General features: G+C 35.3%; 2 protein-coding genes across 4 annotated transcripts in view; one reads left to right on the top strand and one right to left on the bottom strand.

Moving 5' to 3' along the window:
* The window catches only part of LOC138709438 (coiled-coil domain-containing protein 174), a 549,941-nt gene that overhangs the window by 282,079 nt on the left and 247,973 nt on the right, over positions 1-19,889 (bottom strand). The gene's annotated exons all lie outside the window — the stretch shown is intronic.
* The window catches only part of LOC138709442 (uncharacterized), a 380,925-nt gene that overhangs the window by 187,539 nt on the left and 173,497 nt on the right, over positions 1-19,889 (top strand). The window contains exon 1 of one of the 2 annotated variants that reach the window (XM_069840211.1): positions 1,217-1,696. The exons of the other annotated variant lie outside the window; for it this stretch is intronic. Within the exon in view, the coding sequence (XP_069696312.1) occupies positions 1,645-1,696 (52 nt within the window). The 5' untranslated portion in view covers positions 1,217-1,644. Of the gene's footprint in view, positions 1-1,216; positions 1,697-19,889 lie in introns of those variants that run through there. 2 annotated transcript variants of the gene reach the window in all.

The raw sequence follows: 19,889 nt of genomic DNA on the forward strand, positions 1-19,889 counted from the left end.
CTTGTACCTGCGTGCCGTACGTGCTCTGAACAGTGCATACGGGCGAAGAGGCACGTTTGCGCTCTCGTTGACATCATTGGGCTATTCTGTGATTTTTCGTGGATGATTCTCAGTTGGTTAAATATCTTTGTATAGATCACTTAATTTTGTTCACCCTCGTCTTTTAGCATATATACTGCTACCAGGTAGCAGGCGAAAGAATCGAAGATTGTTCACGCGCTATTTCTTATACAGGGACATCATTTTATTTTTACTAACATTTTTAATATTAACCTGGCTATACCTTTAGAGAACCGGAAACACCGTTTGCTGCCCCCTTCCACGACTGGAGTTCGATGATACTGGCGTAAAATACAAACAAATCACTTTACTAGGTACAGGAGGAAAGAAAAGTAGTTCATCCATTTACGTAGACTAGGAAGTATCGCAATTTTGAGTTAGATAATTTTCATTAGGTTTTTGTTTAATCAAAATCCAGTACAGTATTAACGAACTGAGTTATCCATGCGAACGTATTCATTATGCAGTGTATATTATACTGTAATACAGCACATTAGCGTACAATATAGAGAATGAAGTTAAATTGAAAAATAATCATAATATGGATATTTAAACACATTTTTGAAAATGGTGGCCGTTCATTTCGATACAGGCTTCAGTTCTTTTGTGCATATTATCGCACTATAGACTATTGCATCTAACTCCAATTGCCAGTTTCGTCCTTCGTATTAGTAACTCATGTTGAAATAATTCTGTACCTACTCCATAAAAGAGTACCTCACGTACTGTAAATTCAATCTTCACTTCTGCCCGACCCGCACAGATAAAATTACCCAGACATGCTATCTACTGTCCGTCCAAGTGGTTATGTGTAGGATCGTAGAAAGGGGGGAAAGCACGTGACAGTTAATTACTTAACGAGGCCCTTTTATTCAAGTTATTTTAAACAGTTATATAATATTACGTAAACGACCAATTCCTGACAGAAATTAATGTTTTCAGAAAAGAGCTAAGACAGCCTAGCTTCTACAGAGGGGCGAGCAGAAGCAGGTGGGGGGAAATCGGGATGCGACGTAGGCAAACGACAGTACCTGTGAGAAAATATGATTCAATATTGAAAGCTCTTTCATCACTAGGAAACGCGAACATATTTCTGAAACGTACTATACTCACTAACTCAGTGCTGTTTACTATATGCGGTCTTGGTTCTATGTGGAGGTCAGTTGGATCTTCATTAGTAGAAGGGGTGGGAGTGAAGTACATTCAAAAACTCAGGTACAATACAAATTGAAGTAAAAATAAAATGATGTCCCTGTACATCTCTGTCTTAGGCTTAGGCAAATTTCTGGTCTTCATTTATTGCTTTTTTTTAAGTAACGAAAAGTTCAAACAGTCATGTTTACCTTCTTCTGCCTTTTATTCTTTAACTTGTAGCCTTGAAAGTACAAAGTTCGTATGCAAAATCATTTCCGTTAAATGGGACTAGCCATGTTCTGTCTTTTTCAGTCTCTCTCTCTCTCTCTCTCACCGCAAAGATTATTGACATGAGATCCACTTATTTATTTAAGTGATAAAAAGTAACTCATTGGCTAGCCATCTCGATAGCATATCGGCTGTTGAGTTATCCTGATTGTTATTTCAGACATGGAGAGTTGGAGAACAGTTTCGACGCTGCTGCTATTTCTCCTGTTGCCAGGTAAGTCAAGTTACAACGAACCTACAGTCATTTAGCTTAGGCGCTTCCCATCCAGTGGCCCATGGTTCGATTTCCGGTGCGGGCAATGGAAAAGGTTTTTATTCCGTCCACGGAATTGGGCATTTGTCCCTTGTCATGTACTGTCCTGTGTTTTCTCAGCGGTATGCCTCGTGCTGACCACACGATCACTGAGGCTGACAAAGTGTACCTGTCTACTGTCTAATGTTGGTCGAAGAATTTCTATAATGTACTGGCATGTAACTCGGTATCTAATAAGTAGAGCACGGACGATTATAACAGTTAAAATAGGCAGGAAAAAAAGGCAATAAAAACGTAAAAAAAGGGCACATTAATGTTTTCTATATTAACAATATACTATGTGTGCTTGGAACTTGACTGCAATTTCCTTTTCAAACAGTATTCACATATTCTTATTCACTGTAGAGATAGCAAGGTATAATTGATTATTAATATTTAAAAAACTCGCAAAAAAGTTTGTTACATTTAATTAATAAGCTACTTGTAAACCTTTTATCGTATTATTATAACTAGAAGAAAAAAAGGAGGAAAAGCATAGTCATTACCAGACAGCGGATTTTCAGTCCCTACACAGTGATTTAACGTCACGTCCCTTGACTTACAGAGGAAACGTAGCATTGAGTTCAATTACCTCCTTGCAACTGACGTACAGTATCGGGACCGAAAATCCGCTGTCTGGCATCACGGACGAAAATTAAAAAAAAATTATAAGCAGGTGCTAGGGAACAGAAAGTGTTTGTTTCTAGACACATCATGTTGCCATGCTACGGCTCTGGTAGGCTAAGAGGTATTTTACAGTAGTCGTATAAAAATTAAAGGGTTCAGAACCATAGCGGGCCAAGCGCCATTTACTAAAACCGTAGGAAACAAGGGTTAAAATGAAGTTATTACCATAATTCGATGGAAACATATAGCAAGTAATATAAAGTATACGCATTAAAAACTAAATGATATGTAATCTTCATTAAACTATGGTATTCACTTGACTTTAACCCTTGCTTTCTTTGTTTTTAATACGTGGCGCTTGGCCCACTATGGCTCTGAACCCTTCAATTCCTCTTGTGTAGTTACTTACTGTTCGGTGCATTAGGAGAACATTCAGTAGAAAAAAATTACCGCCCTTTTCTGGTGAAGAAAAAACTGTGAAATGCTTGCGGGAGAAATGGTAGTACCTCTAACAAATCTGTTTTAACATTATGGATTATTTTTGAGTTGAGAGGAATTTGAACACTTATCTCCATTATGGAAAGATAATTACATTTAAGGGGGGAGGATGGTATTTTTTGGTGAAAAATGAGTAAATTAAAAAAAAAATCTTTAAAATACTCTGTGATATGTGTGGAATGCATAGCATAATATTTTGTGCGTATTTGTGCCCTTATCAGATGTTGAGACGACATTTTTAAATTTCCTGCGTTATGGATTTTTAAATCACTCGCCTCCTTTTATTGTTGTTTCCGGTAAATTGGAATTAAATTTTTTTTTTCTTCAAAATACTCTTTGATATGTGTGGAATGCATTGCATAACATTTCGTGGGTATTTGTGCCCTTATCGGATGTTGAGACGCCATTTTTAAACTTCCTGCGCTATGGATTTTTAAATCACTCGTCCCCTTTTATCGGTTTACGGTAACTTCATTTTTTTGCTACATTGCCAGACAAAAATGGATATAATTTCTGAATTATTAAAGATACATGCATGAAAGTTAGAACACACATTCTTTAGACTATTAGGAAACTTTTCTCTGTAACATAATTTTGTTAATTGATTTCATTTTAAAACTACGTCCATTTGTTTGCAAGAAAGAAATTCAGAAAAGTGTTATTAAATTTTAATTGTTTGCTTTACAAACGTAGGGACTAATATCAAAATTCTGTTACAGATAGTTTGTAGAGCATGCTTTTGCAAGTACATTGCAAAAAACTGGATGAATCTACCTTTAAAAATGGTTTAGATATATCGGTTTTAGTAAAATCCTGCATTGGGTATATTTTTTTTTCAAATCTGGTTCCCAAATAATTTTTTCAAAATATTTATTTTTGGTTGAGTTGCTACAGCTACGAGCTCTCTATATACAAAAAATTAGTATTTTACACCAAAGAGGAAAAAAGTTAAAAAAATACCATCCTCTCCTCTTAAGTTTCTACAGCGGAGATGCAAATCGATGGTGTTGTTCGAGTAGAGGGGGTTAAGTCATTTCTGTGCAACTGGAGTTTTGTTCCCCAGGTGAATACATAAGTTAAACTCTACAAGTGGATGTGCAAAAAGAGAAAATAATACTAACATTTGATATGTTTTATTTGTGTAGAAAATTATTTGCAAAAAGAGTCCGAAGTTTTATTTTTATTTATCTCACATCTCATTTTTATGACTTTATCTAAACACCATCGAAATATTGTCAATTGTGGTATCTTTTTCTATTGAGTGCAACTGTGTACTATTTTCATATTTCAATTCATGCGACTTGTGGTGCAATACTGTTTTCCCGCATAACAACTTTATATTTGCCGTATAAACAGATGAAATAACGACCACTTGAAACGAAACTAAAAACCGGTGTAAAGTTACTATGACTAGTAAAAAGTATCCCAACTGACTGCAGTAGAATCATAAAGGATATGCTTATTTTTGTTGTAATTTTTGCATTTTACTGCTTTTTGAGTTTGAGACCTTGGTGGCGAATGGAACATTAAAAGTTAAAACTTCTACTTCTTGAGATCAATAACTGCTCCATGCAAAGGAGAACGAAGCATGCAGTGGATGTTTACGTTTAACATTAAATAATCGATGTTTTGTTGAACTTGGATGATAAAAATGAATGAAATAATATTTGTAAAAGATAGTAAGGAAACTGATTAAGATCTAATCTTCTAGTCAGATGATATAAAAGCAAGGAATGTTTTAGATAAAAGTCACAATACAAAACGACGCGAAACATAGTGCTCAAAGAACTTCTAAGAAGTGATATAGGCCCATTAAAGTGGAGAGGATACTTGAGAGATTTTCCAGAACAACTCGTACCGTAAGATTAGGTAATTTCCGTATGTGTCATTCTCTTGGCAGTTCTCGGAGAGGGCGGATCAAAGTCCTTCTGCATTGCGACATTAAAGGCAACTCCGTTTACTTACTGAATTCCTTGGGAGGAAGGGATGAGGTACACTGATACGCAGCCCTGAAGATACCACAAGGATAGACGAGGAAATTTCTTAGCGGTCACCAGATATGAAAAGAGGGAAAAGGTAGGATTTGTAATAAAATAATTAGAATCGATGAAGGAACGGACTCCATGATACAAAAATTAAACGAAAGTTACCCCTGCGGTGGCTGAGTGATCAAACCTCCAGCCTGTCTCCCAGGGTGCGAGTCCCGGTCAGGTCTGAGATTTTTCATTGAAAAATCCGTAGTGATATTTGTGGCGGACAAGGTCTCGGTTTGGGTTTTTCCATTCTTCCCCATGTTAGGCATCTACATAATTTTTCACCACTTCTCCATTTTGTCATGATACCAAAGCATTCCTCGACTGCCGGATGGCGACGCACGGAGGGGGCTGACCTAGGAACGAGAAGGGTTGTCTGCTCGAAACAGGAGTTTATCAGTTGCGAGCACGGAACGTTTTTACGTGAATTTTGTGCATCAGTTGTGCGCGGTGGTTTCTAGTGAGTACTCATCAGTTGCGCGTGGTCGTTATATTTTCGCAACATTTTCTTTCCCATTTTATAGAGACTTAGAATTCTGCATGTTATTGGCAGGTACGGTTAAAAAGTTTCTTTCAATCGTACCATGAAGCTGGTATTCATCAAAGGAATAAAAATCTTATAAATAATTTTGTATTCATATTCTCTTATAATAAATAAAACGAAACGCTCTTTAAAAAAACAAAATTCTATTAATGTTTTCATGTTTGTATTTATTAAGGAGTTGTTGAATATACTGTTTCCGTTTTCTATATGTAGGATTCATCCTGAAAATATTATCTCTGTCATTCATTTTAATATACGTAGGCTACTAGTTTCTGTCTGTATGATAGCGTCAACGAATTAATAAATACGTGGATGTGTAGAGTTAGAATTAAGAGAACATTCCTTATAATTTGTTTTAATGGTTAACCACTCTTCGCGTGTTACTTACTCACGATGGACGTTTACACATCATTTCAGGATATAAAGAAACCGAGAAGGGACATAATTTGGTAGTACTGAATAGAAATAAGTCTAGGAAAGATCGTGAAACACAGTTTAAACTTGCAAAGTAAGAATATACCTCAATGAAACAAAAGGCACTAAGTGACATATCAGAAAGATCATTAAAAAAGTTATCAGAACCGAAGTTTCAAATACGGCAGCTCACGTTACTAGCGAAGATGTTTCCAGAATGAGGCAAAATATTTATCGGACCAGAAGCTCTGTACTTCCACCATTGTCAATACGAAAGTCTCCACGCGCAACTGATGTGCCTACTTGGAGAATGCCCGCGCGCAACTGATTTACTTCGAAGCAGTTCGCGCGGAACTGATATACACCCCTCGAAACTTGGGTACCCAGCGAACCTTAGTGTAGTCAGCCGGTATGGTAATGCACCTAGCTTGAGGGTTAGCGCAATAGATCGTAACAGGTCGCAGTGCTGGGCCATAGTGCCCCCCTCTTGTAAATTCCATTCCATTCCGAATAAAAGTTACTGCTCCGCAACTATACACAATAGATGTCCTCACAATCGATTCCATTAATATTGACGTCAGATTAAAATGCTTACGTTGAAATATGGAGTATGAATTTAGTCTAGTTCACGACTGTTCTCTATCTACTGATGTTGCGTTGCCTCAACATTTCACATCGAGTATAACATATCCCGTCGCGTTATGATTCCAGTAATCTTCTTTCCCCCATTATACAGTACCTATGTTAGCTCATAGAATCAATATTTCCATGTACGGTACGTATAGACACGCAATTAACTTTCGGTAATTAAAAGTTAATTATTTTTCCGTACTACTACGTGGGCAAGGTAAACTTTTTGAGATAAATGAATACGTTTTACTGATGATGATGATGATGATGATAATAATAATAATAATAATAATAATAATAATAATATTAAAATAATAATAGTTATATTAAAATAATAATAATAGTGATATTAAAATAATAATAATAATAATAATAATAATAATAATAATAATAATACAATAATAATAATAATAATAAAATAATAATACTATAATAATAATAATACTAAAATAATATTATTAAAATAATAACAATAATACAATAATAATAATAATAATAATAATAATAATAATACTTACTTGTGGCTTTTAAGGAACCGGAGGTTCATTGCCGTCCTCACATAAGCCCGATATCGGTTCCTATCCTGAACAAGATTAATCCAGTCTCTACCATCATATCCCACTTCCCTCAAATCCATTTTAATATTATTCTCCCATCTATGTCTCGGCCTCCCTAAAGATCTTTTTCCCTCCGGTCTCCTAACTAACACACTATATCCATTTCTGCATTCGCCATACGCGCTACATGACCTGCCCATCTCATATGTCTGGATTTAATTAAAATAATAATAATAATAATAATAATAATAATAATAATAATAATAATAATATTAAAATAATAGTGATATTAAAATAATAATAATAGTGATATTAAAATAATAATAATAATAATAATAATACAATAATAATAATAATAATAAAATAATAATACTATAATAATAATACTAAAATAATATTATTAAAATAATAACAATAATAATACAATAATAATAATAATAATAATAATAATAATAATAATAATAATAATAATAATACTTACTTGTGGCTTTTAAGGAACTCGGAGGTTCATTGCCGTCCTCACATAAGCCCGATATCGGTTCCTATCCTGAACAAGATTAATCCAGTCTCTACCATCATATCCCACTTCCCTCAAATCCATTTTAATATTATTCTCCCATCTATGTCTCGGCCTCCCCAAAGATCTTTTTCCCTCCGGTCTCCTAACTAACACACTATATGCATTTCTGCATTCGCCATACGCGCTACATGACCTGTCCATCTCATATGTCTGGATTTAATTAAAATAATAATAATAATAATAATAATAATAATAATAATAATAATAATAATAATAATAATAATAAAATAATAATAGTGATATTAAAATAATAATAATAATAATAATAATAATAATAATAATAATACAATAATAATAATAAAATAATAATACTATAATAATAATAATACTAAAATAATATTATTAAAATAATAACAATAATAATACAATAATAATAATAATAATAATAATAATAATAATAATAATAATAATAATAATAATACTTACTTGTGGCTTTTAAGGAACTCGGAGGTTCATTGCCATCCTCACATAAGCCCGATATCGGTTCCTATCCTGAACAAGATTAATCCAGTCTCTACCATCATATCCCACTTCCCTCAAATCCATTTTAATATTATTCTCCCATCTATGTCTCGGCCTCCCCAAAGATCTTTTTCCCTCCGGTCTCCTAACTAACACACTATATGCATTTCTGCATTCGCCATACGCGCTACATGACCTGCCCATCTCATATGTCTGGATTTAATTAAAAAAATAATAATAATAATCATCATCATCATCATCATCCAAAAATTATAGGAATGTGTCGATATGTGTCAGAGGAAGTTATTATTGTAATACTATTTTTAAACACACAATTTTTTAACTTCAAAATATGTATACAATTTGATAAAACAAGTCATATAACACCCAAAGACACAACTATAGTGTGGTTATTGTATTACAAGATTATTTTAACACATCACATGTTTATTAAATGTTATTTTATTGCATGTTAAAAAAATGGCTCAGAATCACACAGTTCACATAGCTCTACAATGGTTTTACACATGTTTTAACTTCACAATGTGTACAAGTGTTCTTTTCTCTTTTATGTATGCCATCTGTGTTCAATTTGTTATTTATTAATGTGTTTTCCACCTGAAGATGACTTCGTGGTAATAATATTGTAATGTGACATTACAGAAAATGAATTCTATATTTGTATAAATATAAATTATATAACACAATTTTAATATGCACGCATTGTATTCTTCGCCTGACATAATTAGGAACATTAAATGCAGACGTTTGAGATGGACAGAGCATGTAGCACGTATGGGCGAATCCAGAAATGCTATGAGCTATTCCATCTCAAATCGACCGAAATATAGAGAACATTGACCTTACAATTTCTAAATACAATAAAACGTTTTTTGTACGTAGAGAGCTGTGATACAATGCTTTGTGCAAAGTTTGAGGCATCAGAACTTCATAGTGTTTAAATTAAAAATATTTAAATTTATCGTATTTTCATAAAATTTTCAACTTTAAACTGTTGTAGCTCCGAAACCCTTTTACCCAATGATCAAACCTCATTAAGACGCCTTTGCTAAGGAAAACATATTTTAAAAATATATAGTTAGATTCCGCATTGAAAGTACAAATAAACACATATTTTTTACGGATGGCACGTTGATAAGAAAGTATTGAAAATATCAAATAAAGAAAATAAATAGTACGCGCGTGAACTAACCAGCTGACTGTGAGACGGGAGCTAGTCGAGGTAAGCAAGGCCAGGAGACATAAACACGTGATGTGTCGTTTAGCAGTCATGGCTGTGCTAGCTTTATCACAGGTTTTCATAAACACAGGAGTACAACGATGCCCAACGCTCGCTTATATTCAGCTCTCGGCCAGTGCGTGCGGTACTGCGCCGTTCAAGTCTAGGCGTGTGAAAATAATTTATTTAATCCCCCCGAAACTTATTGCCGTACCGCTAAGCAAACAATGCCGAATCCCTCTTCATAATGCAAGGTTTTTCCTGAATATTTTTTACACTGTTACAAATTAGCAAAAAGCCTAAAAGTAAGTAAAATCAGATTATCTGTCTCTCTGTGTACAATAAAAATAAGGATTACTTCTTAACATAACCTACCAAATGTCAGCTTCAAAATAAGCTCTCGTTCAATGTTCTGCAGTAAATGGTTCTAGAACTCTGAGCGCTGAAAGAGGCTTGTTTTTATAAAATACGCTAAATTTGTCGCTCAATAATACGAAAACCGTTTGACTTTCGATAGTATATTTTTGAAAATGCACTCTCCTCAGCACCTTGTATAAGTAGGGAAAAAAACTTAGAGTATTAAAAATGCGAGGTTTTTTACTGATCGATTTCATATGGAATAGCCCATATAGAGTGTTAGTTGGGAGATCGAAGGGGAAAAAAGACCTTTGGGGAGGCCGAGACGTACGTGAGAGAATAATATTAAAATGGCTTTGAGGGAGGTGGGATATGATGATAGAGACTGGATTAATCTTGCATAGGATAGGGACCGATGGCGAGCTTATGTGAGGGCAGCAATGAACCTGCGGGTTCCTTAAAAGCCATTAGTAAATAAGTAATAATAATAATAATAATAATAATAATAAAAGTATAATCATCATTATTGCATTATTACTGTGCTTTCTGGTAAAAGGTGTTATTGAAGTGAGCCTAGCGTATGTATACTTTATTTTTTTTCATGGAGTGCAGTTTCATAGAAAGGACTTTACCGACAGACCTTCTACTGCCCCCTACTAATTGGTTGTCATAAATAAATGTCTTCCTTACTATAACGGAAATCTTGTCTTCTCTTGTTAGTAACTAATCACAACCCTCGTTCAGAAGAATTGACAGGTGCCCCTCAAATCCACGTGGAGGCAGAGTTGCCGCATCGTTTCCGAATTCCAAGAATCCCGTCAGTTTCACTGCATAATTTCGAAGGTCATCAGGATTGTGACAACTGTGCAATGTTGGGATTAGGGGACAGGATGGAATTGTCAGAGATGTTGTGTAGAAAGTCATAAATCTGTAAGTGGGTGTTCAAAGGAATCACCGAACTGCACTCCTTGAAATAAAATAAGGTATATACTTTCTGTTGAACTATGAGTTATTGCACAGTTTCCCGGGTAATGGGACACTGTTTCGTATTTTTCGAATATTCATTTTGGAAAAGCGTTCGAGGAACGCGTGTCATAAATCAATGGACACCTGGGAGGGGAAGGCTCCGTGCCCGCTGACCTCTTCCAGACACAAAGATGTGCAGCTCACTCTTCCGTCGATAGGAAGGGGACGCAATCTCCAGGGGTGGTCTAGTGAACTATGGCACAAAGCCGAGTCCAAATGCCCACTTCGCCCCCACAAATCACGGGAACGCTGTACAAACCCAGAGCACAGGTTGCCTCAGACGTCTGGTATCGGTAGAAAACATCTCCGCTGACAAATATTGGTTTCCGCCAAACACGCCATTCAATTGAACTTCATAACAGCCTTAAATTTAGAATATTAATATAAAGAAATTGTATAGATTGGACTTTCACTTTTTTTTAATAGGAATTCATAATGTTTCGAAAATTGTTTCTAATTTCGTCTTCAGGTGAACAAAGGGGAGAAGCGAGAGGGTAGCCTACTCGTTGGGGTCGTTACAAACAACTATTCTACGTGAATGTAACTAACAGATAGGCCTACAGTTTTCAGTTGCAGCTTAACACGAACACAACAGAGCATGTTATTCTTTCAGCTCGCTTTCTGGAAATACAGTTACCTGTACATACAGAGTTATCTACGACTTAACGTACTGATACATTTGAAATAAGTTTCTTAAGGTAACTGTAAAGAAATAGTATAGATTGGACTTCCCCCCCCCCTTTTTTTTTAGGAATTCACAACGTTTGGAAAATTGTTTCTAACTTCGTCTTCAGGAGAACAAAGGGCGAAGTGAGGAGGGTAGCCTACTAGTTGGGGTCTTTACAAACAACTATTCTACATGTATGTAATTAACAGATACAGTTGCAGCTTAACACGAACACAACAGAGCATGTTACTCTTTCAGCCCGGTTTGTGGAAAGACAGTCACCTGTACATACAGAGTTACCCACGATTTAACGTACTCAGAATTTTAAAATGAGTTTCCGAAACAAGAGTTATCGTCATCTTTACAGTTATCTGTGCTTCAACTGGTAACTGTGCCTCGGCCTGTAGTTACCTGGCTGTTGGTACTGATTCGAACAAATACCGACATGCGGCGCTACTGCATTACTGTTTCGTAAACTATAACAACTTATATCAAATAATACTATAGACCACGATAAATTAATTTAATAAATTATCGCTACAGTTAAAAAAAATAGCGTTTTATGTACGTAACTTACGGTAAAGTTCCTACTTTCTATAACGTATTAGGATAATAACGTGTGTTTGTGAAGACAATTTCGAACATCTCAAGCTTAATTTTCGTCATCAACTTCAGATTCGATGTCGTCAGTCAAGGAATATTTTATTCTTTGGTGCTCTCCCAATGCGAATGGTATTTCGGGCTCAGAACACATGAAAGCATTCACATGGACGAATGTAAAGTCTATCAATATCGTTGTCATAACCTACACGGCTGACTACGGTTGCAGTTTTGTAGCGTAAGTTCTGCAGTGCTTGGGAAAAGTGACACAAGTCAGTTTCCACAAACCTTTTTTGATCATTTATTGACAACATACCGAACATCTGTTCGCTTGGAAATAAATAATAGGTATTCCTCCCATTACAATAATTCATACAGAAAAAAATCAAATCGACATAAATGAGTGTAAGTTGTAAATAAATTATCAAAAAAGGTTCGTGAAAACTGACTTATGCCACTTTTCCCAAGCACTGCAGAATTTATCTCGATGATCACGCCAAATAGGCCAACAATTATTGCTTTTTTAATCATATTACGATTGAGATGGAAATGTACTTGTACACTATCATTTATCACACGGCTCTTTAATTAAAAAGAATTTACCAAGTAGTACAGAGCTCACTGAAAACTTCTGGGAACAAAAATAACTATAAATAACTAAAAAAAATCACTATCGAAATACTAGTGGAAACATCTATGAACAATAGATACTGAACTTGAAGTTAACTTAACTGTTACAGTAGTTACAAGTGCTGATAAATCTACATTTAACTTTCCGAAAACTCATCGAATTTATCAGTGCAGTTAAATTTATAAGAGCAGTTAAGTAACTGGGAGTTAACTGAGGTGTGCCAGAAACCGGCCACTAAGACAACTAATAATAAGATCCGTGAGGAAATTTAATTATTTACACGTTCCAGAATATGGAAAAATGTGTTATGAAGTTTTCACAGTACAGTTAAACATTTCTTCACAACACAAACACAGTAAAATATCTCACATTTATTATTTTAGTTAAGAAATGTATAGAATACACCTGAAAGCATGAAGTGTTCATACAGCAGTTAGACTAAATTGTATGTCAGTTATGTGTAGATATGGCATTCGTAATACAGTAGGTATATTTTAATAGAAGATGTTTGGTTTAGCAAGTTTAGCAATGTTAGGACATCCCACTTACGTGGTTGTTTGAATGGCACGCATTAATGGGATAATTTTATATGTAAATAATGAAGCATCATACGTAGAAGTCAGGAAAATCAAGGTACTACTGTTCTGTGACATATAGTGTATTACTTTTCTTCGGAGTCAAAAATACTATTCCTTACGTAGTACAAGAAAATGATCTTGTGCATTTTATGGCATTTGTTAGAATTATAAAAGTCTCTGAAAATTAGCTACAACTTTTTCATGGACGAGAATTTCAAAATATCACACATAAATCTTTGGTTCGAATAATGATATGAGATCTTAAGTCACAAAATATTAATTAAAAAAGCAAAACATTACACAAACGTTATTAGTTTTCCACTGTCGTGGAGGTTATTTCGTGAACTTTGAGCTATACATTCAAACATTTCATTTCCAATTTTTGCATTGAAATCTCCTATAATAATGACAGTTTTATCCACTTGCATCTATTGCACCTGCATTTCTATGAGTGCTGGGTTCTCACCAAGAGACCGTGATTCAATCTCTGTAAGCGACTGTGTGAACGGCGGGTTTCCTTAATTTTATCCTGTCGTTACATTGTTACTCCATTATCACCATACTATCATCTGTGCTTTATTTCAGTGAACGAAGACACCTTCACATTTCTAAAACTATTAATATCATCAAATTAAATTACGTGCAAAGATAAATATTTAGAAATAGAAAGCGTAACTGAATCATAGTTTCTGCTAAAATATAGGCTACTAACATTTAACAGCTAATTCAAGCTGTTATTTCATCTATATAAGTTGTACTTTTATGACAATTACAAATATGAGTATTTTCTTGTTTAACCTATCGAATGTAGACTATATTTAAATTTTATTTTATTTTTGTATTTAATTTATTTTGTATTCAACACAGCTTTTTTAAACACATTCATCTTTGTGAGAAACTACAATTTTGAATTTAAAAGTACTGTATACATATTTCAGCGTATGTATGTATGTATGTATGTATGTATGTATGTATGTATGTATGTATGCATGCATGCATGTATCTATGTCCAATAATTAAATTAAAACGAATATTATGTAAAATGTTAAAAGCGGTATGACGCAATTCTTGTATTTAACACGTACAAATTACGTCAAATACCAATACAAGCAGCCTTTTATTGAGAACTGAAACCTTCTCCGTGATGTGATCCTGCGACCAATAACAGAAAGAGCCGAAATTCACCTCCTCAGTATAAGGATTTAAAAACTATTTCATTGTCGTTTATGCTACCATCATATTATTATCACAGAGACGATAACCTAATTTTCGAAATTTTCTTAAAATAAGACATATTTATTGTATTGTATTAATAAAATTCATGCATAAAAATCGAAATAATTTTGAATTGTATTCTCATACTGCAATAAAGAAATTGAATGTTATTCAGTAGTGCCAATTGAGAAAAGCGAAATACAGGTTTTAAAATGTTAATTACATGTACTGCGCTTTTCTCTTGTTATTATATCAGAAATCTTAATTTAATTTAAACATTTTATAGTATAAATTACAAATAACCTGATTAATACATTAATTAAATGAACAATGTTATGAAGGAGTGTCATTTTCTTTAGATACAATGGACATGGAATTAGAAGATGAAGATGTAGATGTGAAAGTAGGATTTTGCACTTTATTTAGTACACTGGATTCATGCTCATCGATTTACGTGGAAACAGTTGGCGACACTGACTAAACAAAAGAACGACCATGCGATAAATTGATAGTGATAAATCGAGCTGCAGAAATAATCGCGATGTATGACTGTGATTGGTTGGAATTCAAAATTTCATTACACTTCATTGGCCGAAAATAGAATGACATCATATAAACTAAACAGTCACTAAAATAAGTGACATAATCACCAGAATAGTGGAAAGGAAAAGAACCAGTAAAATTTAAAGAACAAGTAAAATTTGAAGGGAGACGACGGTAGTTATTATTATTATTATTATTATTATTATTATTATTATTATACAGAACTGTACATTGTAGAAGTTGTAGCATCAGTGACACGGGTCAGGTGGTAGTGGCAGATCTCTCTCGAATTCATACAACCACTCGCTGTTCCGGGAGTCTAAATGGTGCTTAATCACAGCGACTGAAAGAAGTCTGGAGCAGATAACCCGCGCGATGTGACCCTTGGTAGCGAGAGGTACGTAAACACTGAGTTTCTTTTGTGTCCATTTTGATAAAACTTCCAGTTGCAGCGACAGACATATTTTTCATTATAATGAGTAAAGATAATATACATGATCTCTAACACTTGGCTTACAGTTACTATACAGTGTGTCAAGAAAGTTAGTTTACAACGTTTCAGGGATGATAGAGAAGGTAAAAACAAAATAGTACATTATGCAACGAGCCTATAATGATAGTAATTAAGAAGCGAGTATGGATGTTTATGAAACGAGCGCAAGCGAGTTTCATAATTTTCATACGAGCTTCTTAATTACCATTATAGGCGAGTTTCATTTGACTTTTTATGCTTGACCATATTTCTAACTTGAAACTTTTCAGATGTATACATTTTATTTGTATCTGACAAGATCGGAAGTGACCTTGTTCTAGGTCGTGAATTGTGAGATGTGCGCAGACGCGAAAGTATTGATTTTTTCCGACGAACAAAACTGTCATTGACCTTGTGTAATCCCGTTAAACTTCGTATAACCTTGATTATTGAATTCGACATTGAAAAACGAGATGACAAAATGAATTTATTTGAATATTATTTACAATTAACGCTAATTATTATAGTAACAGAACATAACCTTCTGCGACAGTACTGGATTTCCAGCCTCCGTGACTTTTCGCTAATTCTCTTTCGATTGCATATCCGAGAATAATCGATACTTGCGGTTTTATAACGGTACAAAGCTGACTTGTTATTGGCTGAACACCTGTAAGCTGAGTTGTCATTGGCTGAAAACACCTGTACTTTAATGAGGTGTACTTTAATGACATGCATTAAAGGACTGCTACCAGGTGTATAATTACTACATTTCGGCATGGTCGAGCATAAATATTTTTATGTGACAAAAATCTGGCAGATTCACCATTCACAACGGCTAGCGCGTCTGGCCGCGAAACCAGGTGGCCCGGGTTCGATTCCGGTCGGGGCAAGTTATCTGGTTGAGGTTTTTCCCGGGGTTTTCCCTCAACCCAATATGAGCAAATGCTGGGTAACTTTAGGTGCTGGACCCAGGACTCATTTCACCGGCATTATCTCCATCATCTCATTCTGACGCTAAATAACCTAAGATGTTGATAAAGTATCGTAAAATAATCTATTGAAATTCACCATTCACCAGTAGGTATCCTAAAAGGGTAGGTAGGTCTTTGGCTCCCGCCAGACCACTTACCAGTCAGTTCTGTTTCGACTATTCTGCCTGCAACACGTAAGGCGAATCGTGTTACAAATGCAGTGAGTGAATTGCTAAGAAAAGTAACTTTGCATTCTACTAGCAGTATCATGGCCACCTCGATCCCCGGACATAACCTCTAAGGATTTCTTTGAGTTGGGTTATGAAATGGTCTGGTTTACGAGACCCCGATAAATACGGTAGAAGAGTTAGTTGCTCATGTTGTTAAAGCTGCAGTTATTATTCGTCAAACTCCTGTCTTTTTTAGTTTAGTCTATCATACAGTTCGTAATGCGTAGAAATCAATAAATTGTCATTCTGTTAAACCAGCGTTGTCAGACAGAGCTTAAACGGAGCGGAGCGCTCCACTATAACTCGTTGGGTGCTCCGGTGCTTCCACAGACATAAGCAAGTTCACGCTCCGACTGGACGCCTCTGGCTCCACAACCGCTTTCGGAGCTTACAACTCTGACACTACTGTGTTAAACGGAAAGCAGTTTGAACCACATCTCTGAACAACATTTTTTCACATCAATGCATTCAGGTAACAGAGTCTGAACACAGTATCTTCACACACTTGTTAACTCATAGCGCCGAAATGACAAGTCTGAGAAGTTTTTGGTCGTATAAAAAAGATGTTTGTTTTCACCTTCTCTATCATCCCTGAAACGTAGTAAAGAAACTTTTTAATACCCTGTATATTAGAGATGAACAAGACCAACTGCCGCTCTCGCTCGCTCTGTTCGCTGTACTTGTCTTTCGAATCTCGTCTCGTAACTCTCCTGCGCTTCGAGTCTTGCTCAGCATTCTCGAAAAAGCATTCGAAGGGCGTGGAAAGATTCCGTAACTTTGAATAACATACATAATTGAAATAAATAGCATGAGAGATGTTTAATTGATAAAAAAGTCAAAACAAAACAGTATCATAGTTATCAAAATGTTCTGGCTCTATTATTATCAGATATTACCTATGGTTATATTAAAAAAAGACCCAAATAAATTTGCATTTATAAGAAGCATAAAACATAACGTTAAATAAAGCGTTAATATTCTTTTACTTGAGATTGTACACTTGATCTCAAACATACGAAAAAAACCCTAGCCTTTTAATAAGGGCCTAGTAATTCAATAAAGATTGGGGAACGGATTATGATACCCTGAAACGTAGAGATGATGTTTCAAATAGGCTAATTGATTGTTTATACATATATAACAGTTACCAAAACAGATAAAAGTTCAGTCTGATATAAACAACCGTGACGATTCAAGGCTGCTTGACGTTCGAGAGTTGACCATTCCCGAAGTCTTGATCGCTTGATTCACTCACAAGCAGTCAACGCGTCGTAGGAGATATTGTCGTGCGGGGTTTCAGCTTCGCGGGCGCTGTTAGTCTTGATTCTCGATCGTTGTTGAACTCTACTGTATATGTATGTACAAGTTGGTCAAGAAGTCTGGAAACACAGAAAAGAGAAACAAAAAAGAGATGGCTAGCAGGAAGAGAAGGTGTGGAGGAAGAGAAGCTAAGGAAGTAAAGATGAGTAAGAAAAGAAAAAAAAATATTAAGAAAATGAAGAGAAATGGGGAAAAGAAAGGAAAAGGGAAGAGAGAAAAAAAGGCGAATCAGGAACAGAAGATGAGAAAAGGAAAAGAGAAGAGAAAAGCATGAGAAAAAAGGAAAAGATGAAGAAAAAGAGAGAAAAAAGAAGCAGATGAAGGAGAGAAAACCAAATGAAAAAAGGGGAAATCTACTGTATATGTAGACTACAAGTTGGTCAAGAAGTGTGGAAACACAGGAAAGAGAAACAAAAAAGAGATGGCTAGCAGGAAGAGAAGGTGTGGAGTAAGAGAAGCTGAGGAAGTAAAGATGAGAAAGGAAAAGGGAAGAGAGAAAAAAAGGCGAATCAGGAACAGAAGATAAGAAAAAAGGAAAAGAGAAGAGAAAAGCATGAGAAAAAAGCAAAAGATGAAGAAAAAGAGAGAAAGAAGAAGCAGATGAAGGAGAGAAAAACAAATGAAAAAAGGGGAAAAATGGAAAAGAAAAGATGAAGATAAGAAATAAAAGAAGAATATGGATGAAAAAAGAGAAAATAAGGAGGGAAAGAAAGTGACAAAGAGGAGAAGGGTTAGAGAAAGAGCAGGTGATGAAAGGAGAAGAAAAAAGAACGGAAAAAGAAGAAAAAATGAATGGATCCGCCTGCGTCCAGACTTTATGGTCACCCGGCGGTTATTTTATGTTTCATGTCAGAGTAGGCTAAGAATTCCTTTATTTATCTGCAGTTTGAAGCGTTCACATTATTTTTTATATTCCATTTATGGTTATTTGTCTCTTCTGCTCTTCACGACTATTACCATTGAACACCATCTCTTCTTCTACTTGTTATTCTTCGCACGGTTACTATTACCATCGCGATCTTCACTTTATTTCAGTACTCTCTGGAGTATCGGCGTAGTGACAGAATGCCGATGCAACAATTCTACAGCAATCAATTGCACAACATTAAAGATATATGCTGTTTTAAACTTTTACTACTGCACAAAACTTTATTACAAAATACAGCACGAACCATATGTAATATCATTAATTTCAGGCGACTATTCTTTGAGATGTTTCAAACAAAAAACTGTAATACAATTTTGCTCGTTTTTGCTTCATTTTCGAGACTATTACACCTTTACCAAATACCTTACTATAATAATACCGGACAGCTAGCAGTTTTGCGTGCGAACGACGCTGGTGCTGCTACTGTCGGTGACTCAGGAGAAGACGAGAGCGGACTGAAGAGGAAGGGATGTGAACAGATAACGTACGACAACACGTCAATATTTGTAATGTAGCAAGCGGAAACATTAGGTCGCCTTCTGTTCAACTTAGCTTTAATTTCCACACGCATTGTTACTCATGTTTCCTGCACGATTTGAAAAAAAAAAAAAAAAAAAAAAGTAGCCACGTTCAATTAGTAGTAGGCTAGCGATGTCAAAGAGGACGGAAGCTTTGTAGTTTCAATAACTTTAATTATGTCGCGCTGTCCATTGTCGTCAAGTCTTTTGAAGGCCGCTCTAATACTCCACGCGGAGTGTATGGACGGAAAGGTTTGTAGTTTCAATAATTTTAATTATGTCGCGCTGTCCATTGTCGTCAAGTCTTTTGAAGGCCGCTCCAATACTCCACGCGGAGTGTATGGACGGAAAGGTTTGTAGTTTCAATAATTTTAATTATGTCGCGCTGTCCATTGTCGTCAAGTCTTTTGAAGGCCGCTCCAATACTCCACGCGGAGTGTATGGACGGAAGCTTTGTAGTTTCAATAATTT

The sequence above is a fragment of the Periplaneta americana genome, chromosome 11 (assembly GCF_040183065.1).
Source record: "Periplaneta americana isolate PAMFEO1 chromosome 11, P.americana_PAMFEO1_priV1, whole genome shotgun sequence".
NCBI classification, from domain to species: Eukaryota; Metazoa; Arthropoda; class Insecta; order Blattodea; family Blattidae; genus Periplaneta; species Periplaneta americana.